This window comes from Neofelis nebulosa, chromosome 7 (genome assembly GCF_028018385.1).
Source record: "Neofelis nebulosa isolate mNeoNeb1 chromosome 7, mNeoNeb1.pri, whole genome shotgun sequence".
Taxonomy (NCBI): domain Eukaryota; kingdom Metazoa; phylum Chordata; class Mammalia; order Carnivora; family Felidae; genus Neofelis; species Neofelis nebulosa.
The window spans coordinates 102,832,755-102,854,110 of record NC_080788.1 but is presented as its reverse complement, the minus strand read 5'-3'; the positions used below and the strand labels follow the sequence as shown (position 1 = coordinate 102,854,110).

The 21,356-nt window shown below is 39.1% G+C and overlaps 1 protein-coding gene across 4 annotated transcripts; it reads right to left on the bottom strand.

Moving 5' to 3' along the window:
- Window positions 1-592: 592 nt before the first annotated feature.
- Window positions 593-19,985, bottom strand: CDKN3 (cyclin dependent kinase inhibitor 3). Of its 4 annotated transcripts, none has more exons than XM_058739098.1 (8): window positions 19,863-19,985; window positions 17,613-17,695; window positions 14,903-14,958; window positions 14,053-14,097; window positions 11,171-11,393; window positions 7,513-7,544; window positions 4,642-4,745; window positions 593-2,743 (listed from the first exon to the last, which is right to left on the bottom strand). In XM_058739098.1, exons 1-8 carry the CDS (start codon window positions 19,869-19,871, stop codon window positions 2,657-2,659), a joined length of 639 nt encoding a protein of 212 aa, XP_058595081.1. In that variant the 5' UTR covers window positions 19,872-19,985; the 3' UTR covers window positions 593-2,656. The 4 variants fall into 4 exon arrangements, with proteins under 4 accessions (XP_058595081.1, XP_058595082.1, XP_058595083.1 ...); XM_058739099.1 differs by having other exon boundaries at window positions 4,642-4,742; XM_058739100.1 differs by having other exon boundaries at window positions 11,171-11,390.
- Between the last annotated feature and the right edge of the window lie 1,371 nt (window positions 19,986-21,356).

Sequence of the window (21,356 nt, the reverse complement as noted above, 5' to 3'; positions counted from 1 at the left end):
ATTCATGTAGTTTACTTATTTGTATATCATTCAACACTCACAAATGTGCATCCCTCAATAATCAGTTGTACAATTGTAAGTCAAATTTTGACACCAAAAATATTTTAAAACAACTCTATTCAAAGGGGAAAGATAAAAATATTGATACCTGTCTAGCATTGTTCCTAAAAGTATGCAAAGTATGCATATTCATCCTTTGGGGAAACTACTAATGTTAGTCTCAAATTATTTAAACTCTTGCTCAAACCAATCACTGATCTGTGGTCAGAGCAGCAGCCAGCGAGTCTTTGGTACCAGCAGTATAGCTCGGAAGATGACTCTGAACTGATACTTTAGAGTGATGCCAAGAGAAAAAAAAAATGTGGCTCTATTCCTGGATCTGTTGAATGGCTTTCTTAGAACAATTTCACTTTGATTAATTAAGAGTCCTAAAGCTAAATATCTAAAAGGAGTAAACAGCTCTGCTGCCTGTACTGCTTTTGGGAAATAGTGTCAGCCATATAAAGTGACTGCTCTGTGGGACTGAAGGTTTTTTTAACCTACGTTAATTTTAGTAACGCGCATAGTGGACGTGGAGATGTAGAGAACATGGTCACATGGATAAGAAGTTAATTTTATTGTACAGTGCTTTTTCTAAACATTGAAATCTCTTTGCTTACCATGTTCATATATTCTGGAGAAGAAAAATTTCTTAAATAATAGGTCGATGACTAGGTAGACCCCTAAAACTGAGAGAAACATAGAATGTAGTTATCCATCTGTGCTCACGGTTTGTTAAAATCTAAGTTAGCCTGATCGGTGCTGTACCGCTGTCCAAAGAAAATGCCCTTAAGTAGCCCTACTTTACAGCTTAATTTATTTTGCTTTTGTATGTTAAATAAAAACCATCTCAAATGTGGCCTTGTGTAGTTTATGGTTAATGGCTGAGTCTCTGTGTTAATTCAGTTTCAGCAGCTAACTCTGGCTTGTGTGTGACCAGGACTCTACCTTGTCTCTTTGCCCCATTGGTTTGAGGGCTGTTCCACAGGTTAGGTAGAGAAAATACTTTTCCAACTATGTGAAATTATATTCTTTTGAGTAGTGCCCCATTCCATGATTCTGTTATGGAATAACTGATGTTTTCCCTTAATACTTAGTATTAAAGTAGTTAAGCATTTTAAACATGGAAGGCTTAACTGGCATTTGCAGTAAAAATGAGAGAAGCATGCACTTGGGAAATTCATTTGATTATTAAAGGATTTGATTAATGCATGCCAACCTTTTTCTTCCACTTTCTTAAGTGTTCATGAATAAGCTTTATATTCCTATTGAGGAGAAGCAACATACAAGATTTGCTAGTATCAATTTCAGTGATTTCCTAAAGTTTAATAAGTATTGTGATTTGTAAATTGTTTTTGGTTGTAATACTGAAATCATGAGGAAGGTCAACCTATTATTGCAGCCTGTACTTACTTGAAAAAAATTTTTTTCCACCTATAACTTTTGGCATTATTATCTTGGATTAGAAACCCCCACAGTTTAAACATTCACATACTGGTAGGATATGTGTGGTTCTCCCATCTTCCTTAGTATACTTATAAAATCTTAAGTTCTGAAATCAGTGTAGACATAAAAATATTAGAATACTGATTTTATATTCTGGAACATACTGGCTGTCTGGTCTGAAGTTCCCAAAAAGCACTAGTAATTGTTCTGAAGTATTCCCCAATGAAATTAAAGCAGCAAGAGAAGTTTGAAACAGAAGAAAACTTTTGGCAATTAGATGATTATTCCAAAAGTTTTGATGTGAAATTTACTTTGTCTCGTGGGGAAGTGCCAGTCACAGCCAGGGGACTATTGCAGGTGATACCAAAGCCACCACTATCTGTGAAAATGTCCTTGTCTACAGTGCAAACAACTGTTCAACATTACATTTAAAGACAAAAAGACATATTCAGTAGCATAGGGTGAGGTGAGGGAGGGAATTGGAGACTGTTAATCTGTAGATAAGTGCTTTCTAACAGAAATGTGAAAGAGGGATTTAATTCATTCTGTGTAGTCCCTAGGGTAAAAAATGAGTGGTCTAAAAAGAGAGCACCTGTCTGAACCAAGGAATTCCTCATATCTGAAAATGTTCCAGCAAATGCTGGATAAACACCTATTGGGGATGATCCAGCATTGGGAGGGAGGTGTCCAGAAGATTCATAGGATCCTTCTCACTCGTGTATGTCTATGAAGGAGGAAAAGCCATGGGAGGAAAAGTGGGAGGAACAGAGGGTGAAAGGTACTTGATTTTAGTTTGTACTCATACCCATTTTTACATTTATTACTATGTCGCATTCCACCTGGTAGTTATAAATCATAAAATGAGGTAAAAGTGTGGTAAATAATAAAAATAGGCAGTGAAACATTTTTCCATATGCTCACTTCAGCATTATTTCTAAGTAAAACATACCAGAGGAGACAGTACATTTCAAAAATTATATAGCAGTTTTTCGATCTTCTATAAGAGATAAGAGATACAACTGAAATTTGTCAATAAAAGCTTTAGGAATATTTGCACGTACACATTTACATTCAAGTTGATAACACTAGTAAATTTTGTTTCAATACAAATTATGTTAAATAGCTCTTAAATTTCAGACATGGTCATATATATGTTATTTGAAATTCTTTTTTATCTAGATACAGATCTTGATAATGAATCTCTTGATGATAGATGTGCGGCTAGTTTGTCCCGAAACTCATGAAGATAATTATATTGCTGAAAAAAGTAAAGATATATTGAAATATATTGTAGAAAACTAGTTAGCAGAGTAGTACAATCCTAGTAGGCATCAGGAATCAAAAAATAATTGCTAAGAACAATTCTACATCCTTTTGGGTAAGGAAGCGTTTGCATTATGGAGAAGTTTTACCTTTTGATAAAGCTGCATATGGTGTGAAAAAACTTACTTGAAAAGTCTCTCAAAATCAGAAGGCAATGTGTAGTACATATGAATGTTTTATAAATCTGTAAAATCCTTTCTCCTTTTACTGGCAGGAGCAAATTAAAATTAAAAATAGTACACGAAGGCATTCTTTTTGCTAATGTATTTTCCTCTGGGGGTTAAGTAGAGAGGAGAGGGTACTTTCTGTAATAGTTAACAGTGGTAGATTCAAGAAAATCTATTTCTTCATTTATAGAAGCCCTAGATTCTGCTGCTTGTGATATAACCCATTTGCAACAATGTTCAGAGTAGTCAGTATTTTTTTTTAAAAAAAATGACTAATCTTAACAGATAAGCAAAATTAAAAAAACTTTAAATAATTTATTTGGAGTTTTAATAGTTTCCCAGAGGATGTTCTTATTCTGCCAATCATCTCATTTCTTCTCATTATTGGGAAGTTGAAATTGCACATTGCTGAGCACATCAGCACAGAGATGGGAAAGCCTGTTGGCCACAGAATGCTGAGGTGATCAACTGGACAGCCTATATAATGTGGGCTTAATTCACTCCAAGATTAAAGGTGTAAAACACATATGCAAATGTTTGACCATTTTGTTTTGAGAGACTTGAGAACATGTTGAATTTGAAGAATCGTTTAACAGATAAGAAGGTGAATTCTCTGTTTTGAGAACCTGAAGAGTGAAGTGCATCCTGTATGGATTATTTTGAACAACCTTCTTTAAGCCCTGAGAATTATGCTGCTTGGTGACTTTGTTAGTTACTATAATAATTCATATCCATGACACTTGGGTAGACCCCTGCTCCTGGGAAGATGGACTCAAGGCCAGGAAGCCACTAAAGGCCAGGCCTCTTTAAGAGTGCCTGATCCTCTGGTTTAGTCGATTAATGCTGACACAGGGCACTTGGGAAAGGAAGGCAAATTAGCTTTACATATCTAGAAATAAAGTGAAATCTGCAGAGTCTTTCAGGAACATTAATACATAATAATATCCTTGGGGCATTGCTACTGCAGAGATTTTGTGGCTGTTGAGGGGAAAGTAAATGTGGAAGATGTCACTTTAGTTATGCACAGCAAAGGATAATTAGTATTGCTTTGCATTTTTTGTATTCTAGTCATTCATCTACTTTAGAAAAATTTTTTAAAAATGTTTTTTATTTATTTTTGAGAGAGACAGAGCACAAGCAGGAGAGGGGCAGAGAGAGAGGGAGACAGAATCCGAAGCAGGCTCCAGGCTGTGAGCTGTCAGCACAGAGCCCAACGTGGGGCTCGAACCCATGAACCGTCAGATGAGGGACCTGATCCGAAGTCAGATGCTTAACTGACTGAGCCACCCAGGTGCCTCTCATCTATGTTTATTAAATATTTTGGTGAGAGGATCTTCACTAGATCTTTTAGGCTAAGAAACTACCAAGTTTATGGTAATCCCCTCATTTTTCCAGATGAGAGGATTCATTCTGAGAACTAAATGGGTAAAAACTGAACAGTAGTAGATCCTGCGAGAGTAAACTGGCAAGTTCAGATTTTTCATCATTTTGTTTGAAACACTGTGAACTTTTTCAGACATCCAGGTTATATTTAAACATAAATGTTGAACAGGTGATATCTGAATAATAGAATGCAGTGGGTTTTCAGTGCCCTTTTGATGATACAGGACACTGTGTCTATAACTGCCCCTAAACCACAACCACACAGAACAGTCAACCTCCTTACCTTTATAGTCTGTATTGCCCCAGATCCTCTTAGGTCTCTCAGGCTGTCTATGGCTTGCTCTGGTGAAACTGTGTCAGACAGGTATAGTAGGAGACAAGCAGCTACTAACAGAACATGTTAGGAAAATAGCGTATTATTAATGATGGGGTAGAGCATTGTATATTTAATTAGACTTCAGCTGGCGCAGAAGATGGAGCTTGGTGTAATTGTTCCAAACGAATTAAATGACTGAGGTCTTTTAGTATGTGTTTTTAAAAAAATTTTTTTTTTTAACGTTTATTTTTGAGACAGAGAGAGACAGAGCATGAATGGGGGAGGGTCACAGAGAGAGGGAGACACAGAATCTGAAACAGGCTCCAGGCTCTGAGCTGTCAGCACAGAGCCCGACGCGGGGCTCGAACCCACAGACCGTGAGATCATGACCTGAGCCGAAGTCGGACACTCAACCGACCAGCCACCCAGGCGCCCCTAGTATGTGTTTTTGACAGTTAAATTATGATTTTAAATGACTGCGGTTGAATTGAAGTTTAACACTGGCTTCGTTCTTTTTAACAGCTTTATTGAATTATATTTAATCGACCATATGTTTCATTCATTTAAAGGGTACGATTCAGTGGATTTTAGTGTATTCACAGATATGTGCACCCATCAGCACAATTTTAGAACATTTTCATCCCCTCAAAAAGAAACCCTGTCTTCCGTTGTCATCCTCCCCGGTCCCCCATCACCCCTCTCCTGAGCAACCGCTAATCTACTTTTCTGTCTGTGGGTTTGCCTAAACATTTCATACAAATGCAACCATATGCGGCCTTTTGTGATGAGCTTCTTTCACTTAGCATAACGTGCTCAGGACTCACACATATTGAGGCTTGTAACTGCTTCATTCCTTCTTAGGGATGAATAATATTCCATTGTACAGACACACACTTTTGTTTACCCACAGTCAGTTGATGGGCATTTAGGCTGGTTCCAGTTTTGGGCTATTATTAATAATGGTGCTATAAATGTTCGTGTCCAAGTTTTTGTGTAGACATGTTTTCATTTCTTTTGGGCATAGACCTCATGAAATTGCTGGGTAAAGGGCGACTGTATGTTTAAATGTTTGAGGAAGTACTGCCAGACTATTTTCCAAAGCAGCTGCACCATTTTACTCTGTCTCCAGCAGTATATGAAGGTTCCAATTTCCCCAAATCCCAGTGCATGTTTTCTACTTTTCGGGTAATAGCCATCCTAATGGGTATTAAGTGGTATCTCATTGTGGTTTTGATTTGCATTTCCTAGATGATTAATGATGGTAGGCATCTTTTCATGTCCTTAATGGTCATTTGTGTATTTTGTTTGAAGAAATATCTATTCAGATCCTTTGTCCATCCTTTAAATTGGGCTTTTTATTATTGAGTTGTAAGAATTCTTTTTAGGTAAGTCCCTTATCAGATATATGGTTTGCAAATATTTTTTTCCCATTCTCTGGGTTATCTTTTCATTTTGATAATGTTCTTAGAAACACAAAAGCTTTTAATTTTGATACTTTCCAACATTAAAAGGAATAACTGTTAACTCTAGTATGGCATTTCATTAACTTTGTTTTCTAATACTTTTATTGTATTTTATTTTTAAAAAAAAAATTTTTTTTTTAATGTTTTTTATTTTTTATTTTTGGGACAGAGAGAGACAGAGCATGAACGGGCGGGAGAGGGGCAGAGAGAGAGGGAGACACAGAATCCGAAACAGGCTCCAGGCTCCGAGCCATCAGCCCAGAGCCCGACGCGGGGCTCGAACTCACGGACCGCGAGATCGTGACCTGGCTGAAGTCGGACGCCCAACCGACTGCGCCACCCAGGCGCCCCTATTTTTTAAAAATTTATTTATTTTGAGAGAGCAAGAGAGCCAGGGAGGAGCAGAGAGAGCAGGAGAGAGAGAATCCCAAGGAGGCCTGACACTGTCAGTACAGAGCCTGATGTGGGGTGCAAACCCATGAACCGTGATATCGTGACCTGAGCAGAAACCAAGAGTTGGACGCTTCACCTCAGTTGCCCCTTCTAACACATTTATTAAAAAGTGAACAGTAGGGGCGCCTGGGTGGTTCAGTCGGTTAAGCGGCTGACTTCAGCTCAGGTCATGATCTTGCGGTCCGTGAGTTCGAGCCCCGCTTTGGGCTCTGTGCTGACAGCTCAGAGCCTGGAGCCTGTTTCAGATTCTGTGTCTCCCTCTCTCTCTGACTCTCCCCCGTTCATGCTCTGTCTCCGTCTCAAAAATAAATAAATGTTAAAGAAAAAAAAAGGTGAACAGTAATTACATGAAGTAATTAACTTTGGTTTTTATACTTATGTTACCCATGGATATAATTTAGAATTTACTGTCAGTATCCTAACATCTGCATAAGAAAGCATTAGAAAACAAAATGCAAGAATGTAGGTGCTAAGACTTGCACGGTATCTTTTGCAGAATCCTTCAAAATAATGTTGAAAAGACTTCCCATTCCCACCCTAGCTTTCTAGAGAATACTGAATGAAGGGCCTTGAAATTCATTCATTCATTTATTTATGAGAGCATGTGAGAGTCGGCGGGGGGGAGGGGGGGTGGTTGAGAGAGCGGGACAGAGGATCCTAAGTAGGCTCTGTGCTGACAGGCAGTGAGCCTGATGCAGGGCTCAAACTCACAAACCGTGAGATCATGACCTGAGCTGAAGTCGGATGCTCAACTGACTGAGCCACCCAGGCGCCCCTTTAAATAAATCTTTAGGTCTTAGCAGATTTATGTTGTGTTTTGTCTCATTTTAATACGAACTGAGCACATGGCCCAGAAACAGGATATTTTTGTCTACTTTGAGGATTTAAAAAAATTACTGAATAATGAAAATAAATTTCTTACCAAGACAAGATCTGCCAAGTCCTCCATAACAGCTGAAAGGGAAGCACAATTTGAATATTAGACATTTTCATTTCACCCCGCCAATTAGAACTAAAGACTTGTTCCTTCTAAATTTGCCTTCTGTTTCTAAATTTAATAGTGCCTGCTAGCACAGTGCCTGGCACACAGAGGTTAATAAATATTTTTACATTAATAAAGAGTAAAGTGTGCTTGTTTATTTGTTGGGAGGTATTCTCTGAATACCTCTAAGAATCAGTGCAGGCAGGGCCTTTTTATTGATCTTTTTAAACACCAGTATCCACATCAGAGAAGTGGAACATGTTACTAAATAGAAATCAGACTATTTTTACCAACTGCCAGTTTATTTCCTCTGTCTAAACAAAACCTTAGTGGTTATGGGACAAGTCCATATGACACAGCAACTCCTTATTTATCCAAAAAGAATACAGAGGTGGCATGTTATAGAGATTTAAAGCATGGTTTCTAGAGCCCTACTGTCTGGGGCTGAATGGTCAATCTGTCATTATTACATGTGTGAACCTAAGGAAGTTATTTAACCTCTCTGGGTCTCAGCCTTTTCATCTATCAAATAGTGACAGCCACAGAATCTGTATCATAGTTAGGACTGAATGACATAACTAACATTTGTAAAGGGCTTACAACACAGCTTGGCACAGAGTAAGAAGTAAATGAATGTTAGCTGCTATTGTCTAGCCTTGTGAAGAAATCAGCAGTCTGTATAACTGGATTTTCCAGAAAAAAATCATGATTAACCTCAAAGCAATAAAACCATTCATTCTAACTACTTTCAAAGATGCTAAAAAAAAAAAATGTATTATTGTATCCCCATAAAGCTATGTTGAAGTCCTAATCCCTGGTACTGTGAATGTGGCCTTATCTGGAAATAGGGTCTCTGCAGATGTAATCAAGCTAAGATGAGGTCATTGGGCCCTAACCCAACTGGGTCATCCAATATGACTGGTGTCCTTATAGGAGGAAGTATCCTGAGAAGACACGGCAGTGCAGAATCATGTGACGACAGAGGCTGAGATTGGAGTGATAATGGCTGTGAGCCCAAGGACACCAAGGAGTGACGGCCACCACTAGAAGCTAGGAAGAGGCAAGGAAGGATTCTGTCAAAGTCTCAGAGGGAATATGGTCCTGTTGACACCTTGATTTTGGACTTGTAGCTTCAGAACTGGGGGAGAATAAGTTTCTTTTCTAAGCTACCTGTTTTGTAGTACTTTTTTTTTTTTTTTTTTTTTTTTTTTAGAAATAGCACAGTACAGTAGGCAAGTAGCATCCCCTGATTTTATAAAGAGAATCAGTGAGACAGTATTGGCAGGCAGCAAGACAGTGGAAAACAATTTACCAGACCTGGTTTCTGAGAGATAAACTCTAGAGCCGTCTAGCAATGTGGGCACTCAAAGATAGCAGAATGGATAGAAAATTGTCTTTATCCAAACATTAGTCACTATAGGACACCTCTGAAAGCTCTAGGACAATGAAAATTTCCAGTCATCAGATGCTTTATTTTATGGGAACCAGAAGCATTCAACATATGCAGGGGCTACCCAACCATCTTTCCATCCTGTTTGTATTCTGTTCAAACAGGAGACAGCATTTGGTGTGCTAGAACTTGCTCGAGTAGTATTTGTTAAATTTCACTATCTGAGCTAGTTTGATCTCTGGAAACTCTTCAGTAGAGGCTGCTTCCAAGGATTTATTAAAAAAAAAAAAAAAAATCTCAGGACTGATTTGAAAAATGGGCCCAGGAGTGCCTGGGTGGTTCAGTTGGTCAAGCATCTAACTTCGGCTCAGGTCATGATCTCGCTGTTGGTGAGTTCGAGCCCCATGCTCTGTGCTAACAGCTCAGCACAGAAGAGCCTGCATCTGAAGAGCTTGCTTCAGATTCTGTGTTTCCCTCTCTCTCTGCCCCTTCCCCACTTGTACTCTGTCTCTCTCTCTCTCTCTCTCTCTCTAAAAAACATTAAAAAAAACATTAAACATTAAAAAAAATTAAAAAAAAAATAGGTCCAAAAATTGGAAAATATTTTTCACCAGCCACAGCTAATCATCTAATGCTATTTAACTTAGTCTTACTAGAAAATTTACCAGAGACAACTTTAGTCTAAAGTTTTGCTTTTATAATTAGTAAAGCAATTAGTAATTGCTTACAATTACAGATTATGCTTTTCTCTAGAGAAAGGTTGGAAACTGTAGAATGCGGGATGGTTTCTCTTTATTCCCTACTCTCCTGGCTATAGTTCTCTGTACATTAGAGTTTAGTTCAGCCACATATGGTTTGTGTCCCCAAAGACCCTTGTACTGGCTGGTTTGCCTTCAAATGGAAACTGTTGACATGAGGCCCCGGAGCTCTAGATTGAAGGAGAGAAGGTAGCTGGGCTTGCCTTTCCCTTGCTACCCTGAGCCCGGCGCCCTGGTTATTCGGTATAGTCTGCATATTTTCTAGCTTAAAGCAGTGACTTTAGGGCTTTTGAGGTATCAAACTATTTAATACTCTATCTTGTTCCAGAAAGGATTAAGGAGTTTATTAGGATACAGAAAGTACAAGAAGCACAGAGAAGGACTAGTTTGCTGCCTATGGCTGGCCCTCTACTGTTACGGGTCTCACTGCTGGCAGGGGCATCTACTATTATTATCCATGGTACCACTTCTAATCTTTGTATTGCTACTGTCCTTTGCTGATTGTCACTCCCTTTTTCCTTTCTCTGTGCTTTTTTTTTTTTCCTCTCCTTTTTTCTCCCTTAACACATTTTATTTTGTTTTAAACTTCCATACCAGCAGCTTTGCATAGCCATTGACAAGCAATGGGAGTCCCTCCTTCATTCTGGTGAGAAATTCATATCATCAAATGTAATTTTCCAGTCATATTTTTAAGACTGCTCATTGCTTATGAATGATTTCTTTGCTAATTAGAAAAATTTTTTTTTACACTTCTTTATTTTTTTAGAGACATAGAGAGGCAGAGCACAAGTTGGCGAGGGGCAGAGAGAGAAGGAGACAGAATCCGAAGCAGGCTCCAGGCTCCGAGCTGTCAGCACAGAGCCTGACATGGGGCTCGAACTCACAAACTGTGAGATCATGACCTGAGCCGACGTCGGACACCCAACCAACTGAGCCACCCAGGCGCCCCAGAAAATTTTTTTTTAACATTTATTTATTTTTGAGAGATAGAGACAGAGCACAAGTGAGAACGGGGCAGAGAGACAGGGAGACACAGAATCCAAAGCAGGTAAATATCTGAGTGCTTGCTCTGTAGCAGACATTGTACTAGAAATTTCATATCTTATCTCTTTTTTTTTTTCCCCTTAAAGTTTATTTATTTATTTTGAGAGGGGGGATTGAGAAAGAGAGAGAGAGAGAGAATCCCAAGCAGGCTTTGAGCTGACAGCATGGAGCCTGATGCAGCCTGATGCAGGGATCAATCTCATGGCTGTGAGGTTCTGACCTGAGCCGAAACCAAGGGTCAGGTGCTTAACCAACTGAGCCATCCACGTGCCCTGATGCCTTATCTCCTTTTAATCCTTGCACCAAACTATAAGGTAAGTAATAAGTAAGTAAGGATGCAATAATTGGAAAAATCATTCTGACTGGGACATTTCTCATGTAACATACAGAGAAAAGAAAAACGTACTGTATTAAGGTTTTCCGGTTATTCTTAAGGCAGATTGCAAGCTCCTCCATTATTTCACAGCAGCTGGCTATGTTAGGAGTCCCTCCATCTGGGATTGGATGATGATGAGTGATAATTCCATACTGATGGTAGAGGTCCAAAAGGTTTGGGACTCTGTATTTTGACAGTTCCCCTCTGGTGCAGAAAACAAATATGTCTTGTATACCATAGCTCTTTAGTTCTTCTGCCAATAGACCAAGAGACGGATACACATGTACAAAATATTACAAATTTAAATACAGTCAAGACAGAGAATGTGGTGTTAAATTTCTTAAGCCAAACTAACAAATGATAATCTATGCATTTGAAATACTTATTGATAATCTAAAACAATATTAATCTGTCTTCAAAGTAGGGTAAAAATCAAGTCACTAAGCACAAAATAGGAATTAGAAATGCCTGAACCAAAAGGTGCTTAAAATTAAACCTGACTTAATAATTCAAAATGCTTTTTACTGAATTTAAGATGAGTCAATTATATTGCTGTTCTTGAAAAAAGATCTTTTCAATACTGCTTTAAAGTAAATTTTGAAACACCTAATACTTCAAGATAAACTCTTGTGAAGAACTGACAGCACATTTTTCCCCCTGATTTTTTCTCACAAAATTCACGTTTGTTACTTTCATCACTGCTGTTTTGTTTGACCCTACGGCTTGTATGTAAATCTCCAGCATGCCCATGGTGCCTGAGCTCATGTTCTCCTTTATGTTTATACTGTGCCACCCCATCATGCATCTAATTTTGTGGACTAGGTCTCCAGAAATAAAACGTTAACTGTGTTAGAATTATGCAACTTAGCTAATTTTCACTATAATGAATATGAATCAAGCAATTGTACTATAGGCCATTCTATACACTGGAATGTCCTTATGGCAATATTCATTATAGACCATTAGGTTCAAAATGAATAACTAATTCTGGATGATCTCAGTCTCCTCTCTCCCCCTGCCTCCCAAATCCTGGGACATTTAACTAAACACAAAGTGCCTTTCATCATGAACCTCCAGATTAGTACCTGAAATGTGGCTAGTGCAAATTGAGATGTATTGTAAGTGTAAAATATAGATCTGATTTCAGAGGTTAAGTACAAAAAGCCCATATCTGGGGTGCCTGGGTGGCTCAGTCGGTTAAGTGTCTGACTTCGGCTCAGGTCATGATCTCGCGGTCCGTGAGTTCGAGCCCGTGTCGGGCTCTGTGCTGACAGCTCAGAGCCTGGAGCCTGTTTCAGATTCTGTGTCTCCCTCTCTCTCTGACCCTCCCCCGTTCATGGTCTGTCTCTGTCTCAAAAATAAACATTAAAAAAAAAAATTTAAAAAATCCCCCATATCTCATTAATAATTTGTTTTATACTTAAAGCCATTGACAATGTACTATTTAGGCTATGTTAGGTTAAATAAAATATATTATCAAGTTAATTTCATCTGTTTTTAATTTTTTACTGTGGCAACTTAAAAATGTAAAGTTACATACATGGCTTCTATTTGTGGCTCCCATTATATTTCCAGTGGACAGTGCTGCTTTAGGTAATACTATTATTTTTTTTGTACTTCTAAAAGGATTAAACCTGTAGTTAGCATACTTCACCATTTTCAAGAGTAGGTAATTTTCTATCTGCCTTTCGCACACATAATTGCTATTATACAGTGGTTTTCAAGCTTTCCTAGAAAGAGGAGGAGCCACAAGAGCTTGTGCAGGGAGAGTCTAGGTCTCTCCTATCAGATTGTCATCTCTTATACATTGGATTGGATTGCATTCAAGATCTCAATGGAAGACAAAAGGTTTGGTAAGCTATTGGAAACCCCAAATTCCAAAATATTGCAAGGGAACAGGGCTTTCCAAAATGTGCAAGGCTGGTTCTTGAACTAGTGATTTTCATTATATTTTGCTTATGACTTAAATGGTCTCCAAATGAAAAGTTCCTACCATGGCAGGTACCTCTAAATCAGAGAATCTTTACAAATACTGCAAGAGTCAACTAATCTACTAGCCTCCAGTCCTTTTTGGCAGGTAAGGAATAAATTAGAGAAGGTACATTAATAAATTGATACTCCAAAACAACTGGGAAAAAAATGTAAGATTCAACAATTTTTTACTGGTCAGAATCAAGATATATGACATTTATCTTATATATTTATATATATCATTTATATATTATATTTATATCTATATTTATTTTGTTGTATTATAAGGACATTGGTAGGACTATTAGCCTTGAGCTATCCGAGGCCAAGCAGGATAAAATATTTTGAAAATCCAAGTTTTTTAGTATCATGGAATATGTAAACTCCAAATTGGGGTGGATTGTCAGAATATTTGTGGGATTATTAGACTTGAGGCTATAGTGGTATGAACATCTTTGGGCCTGTGAAGATTGGCCCTACTCCATCTTTCTCACCTAGATGCTGGATCTCTAAATTCTAACCAGGATGGACAATTTCACTACTACCTCTGGGTTCCCAGTTCAGGCTTAATTTCTGCTATCACAACAATCAAGTCTGCAAAGGATAGTGTGTTCAAAGATCTTGGCAGTGAAATGTCAGTTTTCTGTTTACATACCTTCCTCGCTCTAATGTATACATTTTAAACTCAAATGCAATTTCTATGTGTAACTACAACAATCGGTGAAAAGCAATGCTATGTTTAGTAAATGAGTTAGTTCTCTGTGCCCTTTGCAAATACCTCCTTTCATGTTAGAATAAATCTATAGTTTAAAACTATGAAATATCAAACATTTATTTGGTATACCAAACAGAGACTAACGTTTGTTCTTTTTGACAAAGAGATTATTTTCAGTGTTATTCAGAAAAAAACTATTAATATGGTTGTTTCATGTTACACCTACCTGTATCTTTTTGGATATTTCTTCTAACATTTTTAAATTTACAACCTATAAGCAGTAATAAGGCAAGTGAAAAAGTCAGTTTTTAATCATATATAAGAAATATACTTAAACACAAACACAGCTACTTTAGAAAGTCATACCATATGATCATTTATATGTTGCAATTTCATTTTGAATATGGATTTCGATTTCTTAATTTTTTTTTTCAACGTTTTTTATTTATTTTTGGGACAGAGAGAGACAGAGCATGAACGGGGGAGGGGCAGAGAGAGAGGGAGACACAGAATCGGAAACAGGCTCCAGGCTCCGAGCCACCAGCCCAGAGCCTGACGCGGGGCTCGAACTCACGGACCGCGAGATCGTGACCTGGCTGAAGTCGGACGCTTAACCGACTGCGCCACCCAGGCGCCCCTTTTTTTTTAATTTTTTTTTTTCAACGTTTTTAATTTATTTTTGGGACAGAGAGGGATTTCGATTTCTTATATTCTTAGTAATATAATTGCAGGGATTCAGAGATCCCAGCTGAAGGAACTCCTCATCCAAAGATTCTTTGCTCTGTGTCCTTTCTATAACAAGTACCTGCTTGTTGCCCTCAGCCTCACCTGTACCCCAGTGTTTACGTTTTATTAAGGTAGGTGAGTCAGAAATATAGAACCGTGAATGTGGGTCTGGAAGGGTTGAAGAGTGATCTGTGTTCTTTTAGCTACAGCCCACAGGAGGGCTTCCAAAAGTGACTTCCCCAGGCTGCTGATCTATATGAAGTTCTCTTACTGCTCAGTACAGAGTATGATGTGTTAGCTGACAAAAAATTATCTGAAGTATCTCAATAGGAAGCCAACTGTAAACCTACCTGGAAGAGCACACAAACCAAGAAACTGAGAACAATTCACTCGTGACAGGGGTAGCCTGAAAAGAATAAAACTTTAATTCAGTTTTTTAAAAAGTTGTAAATGGAAATTCAGTTTAACACATGTGTGCTTGGCTTTGAACAAGGGTGTTTTAAAGTTTGACCATAGTCATAAAACAAAAATGCATATGCAAACATCAATGTGTTGTTCACAAAAAGGCCCAAAGAGGCTGGAAGTTTTAAAACAGGGACTTATCATTTACTTTGTCACAATTTAAGTCTTAAAAGTGGCAAGTTAACTTAAACTTACCTTAAAGATAATAATGCCTAGATTGCCTACAGGTAGTATAAAGCATTAAGGTTTTAAGTTACCCTGTGGTATGATATCTGAGATACTTTGTATTAGTAACCTTGGGGAATAAGCTAGAAAATTACCTTCTGACGATTTCATCCCCAGCATTCATTCTATATTACTATTTTAAGATTTCTTTGTAGCCTTCCTCTTTTAAAAAAATATTTTTAAAGTTTATTTATTTATTTTGAGAGGGAAAGAGAATACAAGCAGAGGAGGAGCAGAGAGAGAGGTAGAGAGGGAGAATCCCAAGCAGGCTCTGTGCTGACAGGGCAGATGCAGGGCTTGAACTCATGAACTGTGAGATCATGACCTGAGCCAAAATCAAGAGTCGGATGCTTAACTGACTGAGCCACACAGGCACCCCATGTTGTAATAGATTTTGGTTAAAATAAAACAATTTCAAGAAATCATATTCCCAGTTTACAGTACTCAGGGACAAAGTGGGTAGAGGCTAACCTTGTCTACAAGACAGAAGATGAGTTTAGAGGAAAACAGAGGTCATCATATAAATACCATGTGACTCTGAAAATTAGATGAGGTTTTGAGTTGGAAAGGGGGGTAAGGAGGGAAATGAAGGATAATTGTTATTTGATGGTGGAATAAAAGGAACTTTAGGGATAACACCCTCTTTTTCTCTTCCTATAGTTGGGAATGGTATTTTCTTTTTAAAAATTTTTTAGAAACTTAAAAAAAAAATTAAACTCCAAGTTAGTTAACATATAGTGTAATAATGGTTTCAGGAGTAGAATTTAGTGATTCATTACTTGTGTATAACACCCAGTGCTCATCCCAACAAGTGCCCTCCTTAATGCTCCCTCACCTGTTTAGCCCATCCCTCCACCTGACACTCCACTATCAATCCTCAGGTTGTTCTTTGTATTTAAGAGTCTCATATGGTTTGTCTCCCCCTGTTTCTATCTTATTTTTGCTTCCCTTTCCCTGTGTTCATCTCTTTTGTTTCTTAAATTCCACGTAGGAGTAAAATCATATGATGTTTGTCTCTCCCTGACTTACTTCGCTTAGCATAATATACTCTAGGTCCATCTACGCTGTTGCAAATGGCAAGATTTCATTCTTTTTGATCACCGAGTAATATTCCATTGTATATATACACGACATTTTCTTTATCCATTTATCAGTCGATAGTGCTGCTATAAACATGGGGGTGCACGTGCCCCTTCGAATCAGCACTCCTGTATCCTTTGGATAAATACCTAGTGGTGCAATTTCTGGGTCATAGGGTAGTTCTGTTTTTAATTTTGTGAGGAAAACCATACTGTTTTTTAGAGTGGGAATGGTGTTTTCTTAAAGAGAGATTATTACATTTACAGGGATGAGAAAAAGCATTGATTGTTGTAGAGAATCTGGTGTAACCAGAAGTCACTGCCAAGATTTTTAAGTTGATTCTATATAGAAACATTTGTTTTTTGTTCTAGTATCTGTGGTAATATGGCTTTTATCTTAAGCAGGGTCTGCTAGTAGATGCATGACTGTGGCAAGTAGTTCTAGGATTTGACTAAATGACAAACAATTAAATATCTCATCCTATGTTTGGTATACTGTTCTTTTGTCCTAAAAGAATAAGTAAGTTTTGGTACCAAATGGGAGATATTCTGATTTTATCTCAACTCCTTAGTTACTTGTTTCTACTATGGTTTTCTGAATGCAGAAGAACAATCTCCCCCTAAGCCCCCCAAAAAGGAAAGCCTTATTCTATCATGGATAGTAAATAAAGCAGAATTGGAAAATCCCTTAAAGATTAGGATTATACAACCAGCAGAAAAAAAAAATCACTAAATATTTTTTATTTTATTTATTTATATAAAATAAATATTATTTATTTATAAATATTTTTTATTTTATTTTTTATTTTATTTATTTATATCATAGATAGTAAAGCAGAATTAGAAAATCCCTTAAAGATTAGAATTATACAACCAGCAGAAAAAATCACTAAATATTTATTTTATTTATTTATATAAAATAAATATTATTTATTTGTTTATTTTATTTATAAATATTATTATTTATTTATTTATTTATTTATTTAATTTGAGAGAGAGAGAGAGAGAGGGAGCGTGCGAGCATGTGCTGGTGAGGAGCGAGTGAGCAGGGGAAGGGCAAAGAGAGAGACAATCCCAAGCAGGCTCTGGGCTGTCAGCGCAAAGCCCGACGCAGGGCTTGATCTCACGAACTGTGAGATCATGACCTGAGCTGAAATCAAGAGTCAGACACTTCAATGACTGAGCCACCCAGGGACCCCACTAAATATTTTTAATATGTGGACTACGTATCTACATGGATTATGATGTGCAGATCAAATAATTTAGCTCATCATTGATCAGAAGTTTAACATACCATGATATCTGAATTGGAGTCTGTTCATCTTCAATAGGCTCTTCATCTGATGAGTCAAACTCACTTGTTTGCAATGAACTAGGCTTCAAAAGAAATCAGTTATGTTAAATAACTGTAAAGAAAAATATTTACATATAAGCTGACCCTTGCTTAACACAATGAATGCATATTTGCAATTTATTCAATTTGGACTATGAGAATGGTCAGCAATAGCAAAAATAAATAGATTTTACCATCCTATTGATAATTACAGCACTCTGATGGAAAGAGAGTTGGATTGGTAACAAACCAGGATTCTGGTCTTGGCTCTGCCATTTACCATATAATCTTGGACAAGCAACTCCAATTTATTCCGGGTCTCAGTTTTCCACAACTAGAAAGTGAGGAGATATATTCATTCATTCACAAACATTTCTTGAACACCTTTATTTGCCAAGCTCTGGAGATGCAAAGAGCCATGAAATAAATAGCTTCAGTATAGTTGGAGGGAGAGATATGTGCATAGATTACAGAAGAAAATTGTAAGTGCTAACCTGGAAGCATAAACTATGCACTTTAGGGCAGGGAAGGGAGTGACTGCTCAGGGAGCTGGACAGAGCTTCAGAGGACATACATTAGCTGGGTCTTAAAGGATGGGCAGGAGGTTTTTAGGCAGATAGGGAAGTTAAGGCAATAAAGGCAAAAGGGGAAAGAGCTTGTTTTCAGGAACTGAAACATCAGGGCAGAGAAGATGAAGCTGGGGTAGTTTGCCTCCTCCATTTCTCAAACAATAACCCCCCTAACAGCCTACTAGTTTGGTGGATGGGGTGTACAGGTAGGATAACCTGCTACTTTGTGAACCCGTGGACTAGACACACTGAGATGGACTTTGCACAATGATCTAAAGAGTTGGAACTCAATCCTGTAGGCCTGTTTTCTAAAGGAGGGACAGCTGTTTCATAGGACCAGTGAAAAACACCTTTCTTCTTATTTCCTACTTGGAACCAACTGAGAGATAACACAGTGGAGAGGCAAATGGAAATCAAGAGGTTAGTTTTATTACTGAGTGTTAAAGGGAGGACGTGGCTTTAAAGCTGTGGTTAAGTGGGCTTGTCAATTCTTCACTCCAGAATTGGACTCATTCCCCCAGTCATAGGCAGCTATGGACAACCCAGGGCTCCCCAGTGGCCAAGAGCGCCCTAGGAAGTAATCTCTGCAGAGAGAAGGGACGAAAGGGTTCAGGTGCTTGTGTTCAGCTCCTCTCAAACTGGGGGATCAGATCCCTCACTCTGTCCCTTCTGGGGACAAGTGGAGAAAGAGGCCAAGAGTGAAGGACAGCTGATGCCTCTCCACATGGAACCATGGGGATTAGCAAGTGTCACCAGCTAATGTCCTTTCCAGCTCTGAAGCTATATTCTATAATGGTCTTGTTTGTTACTACAAGATCACATTACAGAGCCATTTAGGCTACGGATTTGAGTTGCTTTGGATCTCTTTGTATTATTATTATCAACTCAAAGGTTTTTAAATATTCAATAGGCTGCAAACCCTGGTGGTGGGTGATGTGAGTCAGGTGGGGCCACAGCACCCTGCGTCTGTTTTTCCTTTCTCTTTAAAGCAGTTTTGATGATTCCAGATTTTCAGAGAGAGAAAGAAAGAGTGTGGCCCATTCACTCAGGCTTTCCCAGCCAGGCTTACAAATCCTAACAGAGTTGGACGTTTCTGCTTCCCCTGGCCCAGGGATTCTGAACCCCAGAAAAGGACGCAGTGCCAGTTGGCCCCGGGGGATGGCGAAGCACCCACAAATGGGGATTGGCAATCGTTTATGGTGAGGTTTTCCCCGTCTGCGGTGAGGACCGCTCTCCAGCGGGCGCGGGGCAGCCCCTGAGACATCCCTTGGGCTGGGTATCAGGCAAACTGATACACGGAGACACCTAAGCTCTCCATGCCTCAGTTTCCTCCATAAAACGGGATTCAGCCCTCTCTGGCAGGGCTCTCCTGAGGCTTAGGAGACTCTGCAGGAGACAGTTCCCAGCCTGTGCACGACAGGTTCACAACGAATGTCCGCCTTCCCCTCGTCCGCCACCGACCCTGTTCCTTTTCAATCATCGCTCTCCCCAATTTAGGAAAGCGCCACCTCCCCGACCTCGGACGGTTACAGCGCGAGTCAGGCCCGGGACCAGGCCTGGACTGTCCCGGGGCCCGCAAACTGGCTTCGGGGACCGCTTCTCTCCCTGTGGCTTCGCTTCTCCGAGCCTCGGCCCGACTCACCGGCTTCATCGCTGGCCGCCCCACGTCGTGACCGGCTGCCGCCTCCGTCTAGCAGCACCAGCGCCTCAGCGACCGCCCCGCGCGGAGGCCGCCCCTCCGCTCAGCTCATTGGTACATCCTTCTGTGAGGCGGGGCGCGGCGACTTCTAGGAACCAATCAGACCCTCTCCCTATTTCTTCCTCCGCCCCCGAGTATCTTTAACTGCTCATTGGTTTCTAGGGGGCTTTTGAAAGACGCGCGGGAGGAGGGCCCTGTAGAACGTCGATTGGCTGGGAGGGCACCATAGAGGGAGGGGGCGGAGCGCGGGGCCCGGAGAAAGCCTCTGAACGGCCCCCAACACTTTTGAAGATGCTGGAAAGCCTTTCTCATGGCAGGATTCCAGAGTGGTACCAGGGTAGGGAATTTTGTCTCTTTTCTTGATTTTTTAAATTTTTTAAAATTTTTTAATTCTTTTATTTAAAAAAATTTTAAGGGCAGAGGGGGAGCGCTGTCCTGGAGCACCTTATGAAAACACACCACACCTCGTAGACTTTATACTTATGGTCACAGGGCTAAAAATACAGAATATAAATATACCTTGTATGTTTGATATTTTATGTTCTTTAACATTCTAGGATCTAGACAGGTTGTAGATCCACTTTCCTGTTCGCTAAATATGAATGAAATAGTTTTGTATGAAGGGAAGAGAAGTCTCCAGATGATTTTAAGTGCCAGTGTTTTTACCTAATCAGCTGTAATATTTAAGAGCTGTGTTTGATTATTTTCTCCCCCATTCTCCAGTCCTTATTTAGCTGACCATGGGGAGAAAGTCACTGGTAGCAATATTACCTGCAAATCTGCGGAATATGTGGATATTTTGGCTCCCTTACTCATGTTGTGAAAACCAGTGGGTATACAGCCATTAGGAGAAATTCTTTAGTAAAGAAGATAGCACAGTTTGACTAGGAGTGTGTATTAGGGTTCTACAGAGAAACAGAACAGAGAATTATTTTAAGGATGTGGCTCTCCCAATTGTGAAGGTTTGGCAAGTCCACAAAGTCTGATAGGGGAGTCTAAGGGGATGGGAACTCAGGAGGGAGTTGCAGTTGGAATTCAAAGGCAGTCTGCTTTAGAACCAGGACTAGAACCAGGACAAGCAGACTCTCTTGCCTTTTGTTCTATTCAGACCTTCAACTGATTGGATGGGACCCACCCACATTATACAGAGCAACCTGCTTCACTCAGTATCCACTCATTTTATTATTAATCCCATCTAAAAACATCTCCACAGAAACATCCAAAATAATGTTTGACTAAATATTTGGGTGCCATAGCTCAGCCAAGTTTGCACATAAAATTAGCCATCATAGATGTGTTGGACTTGATTGATTCATTCAGAAAATATTTATTGAGCACCATCTGTGTCCTAGGTATTATTCAGAATGCTGGGAATAAACTGGAATGAATGAACCCAAGTCTTTGCCTTTATGGGGCTCACATGCTATTGGGGAAGAG

Coding starts and splice junctions, on each gene's coding strand:
- CDKN3 (XM_058739098.1), bottom strand. Junction 4,746..7,512: donor ACTTGGCAGATCTTGTCTTG/GTAAGAAATTTA, acceptor ATGTTCTGTTAG/TAGCTGCTTGTCTCCTACTA. Junction 2,744..4,641: donor GGGCAATACAGACTATAAAG/GTAAGGAGGTTG, acceptor TACTTTTTTCAG/CAATATAATTATCTTCATGA.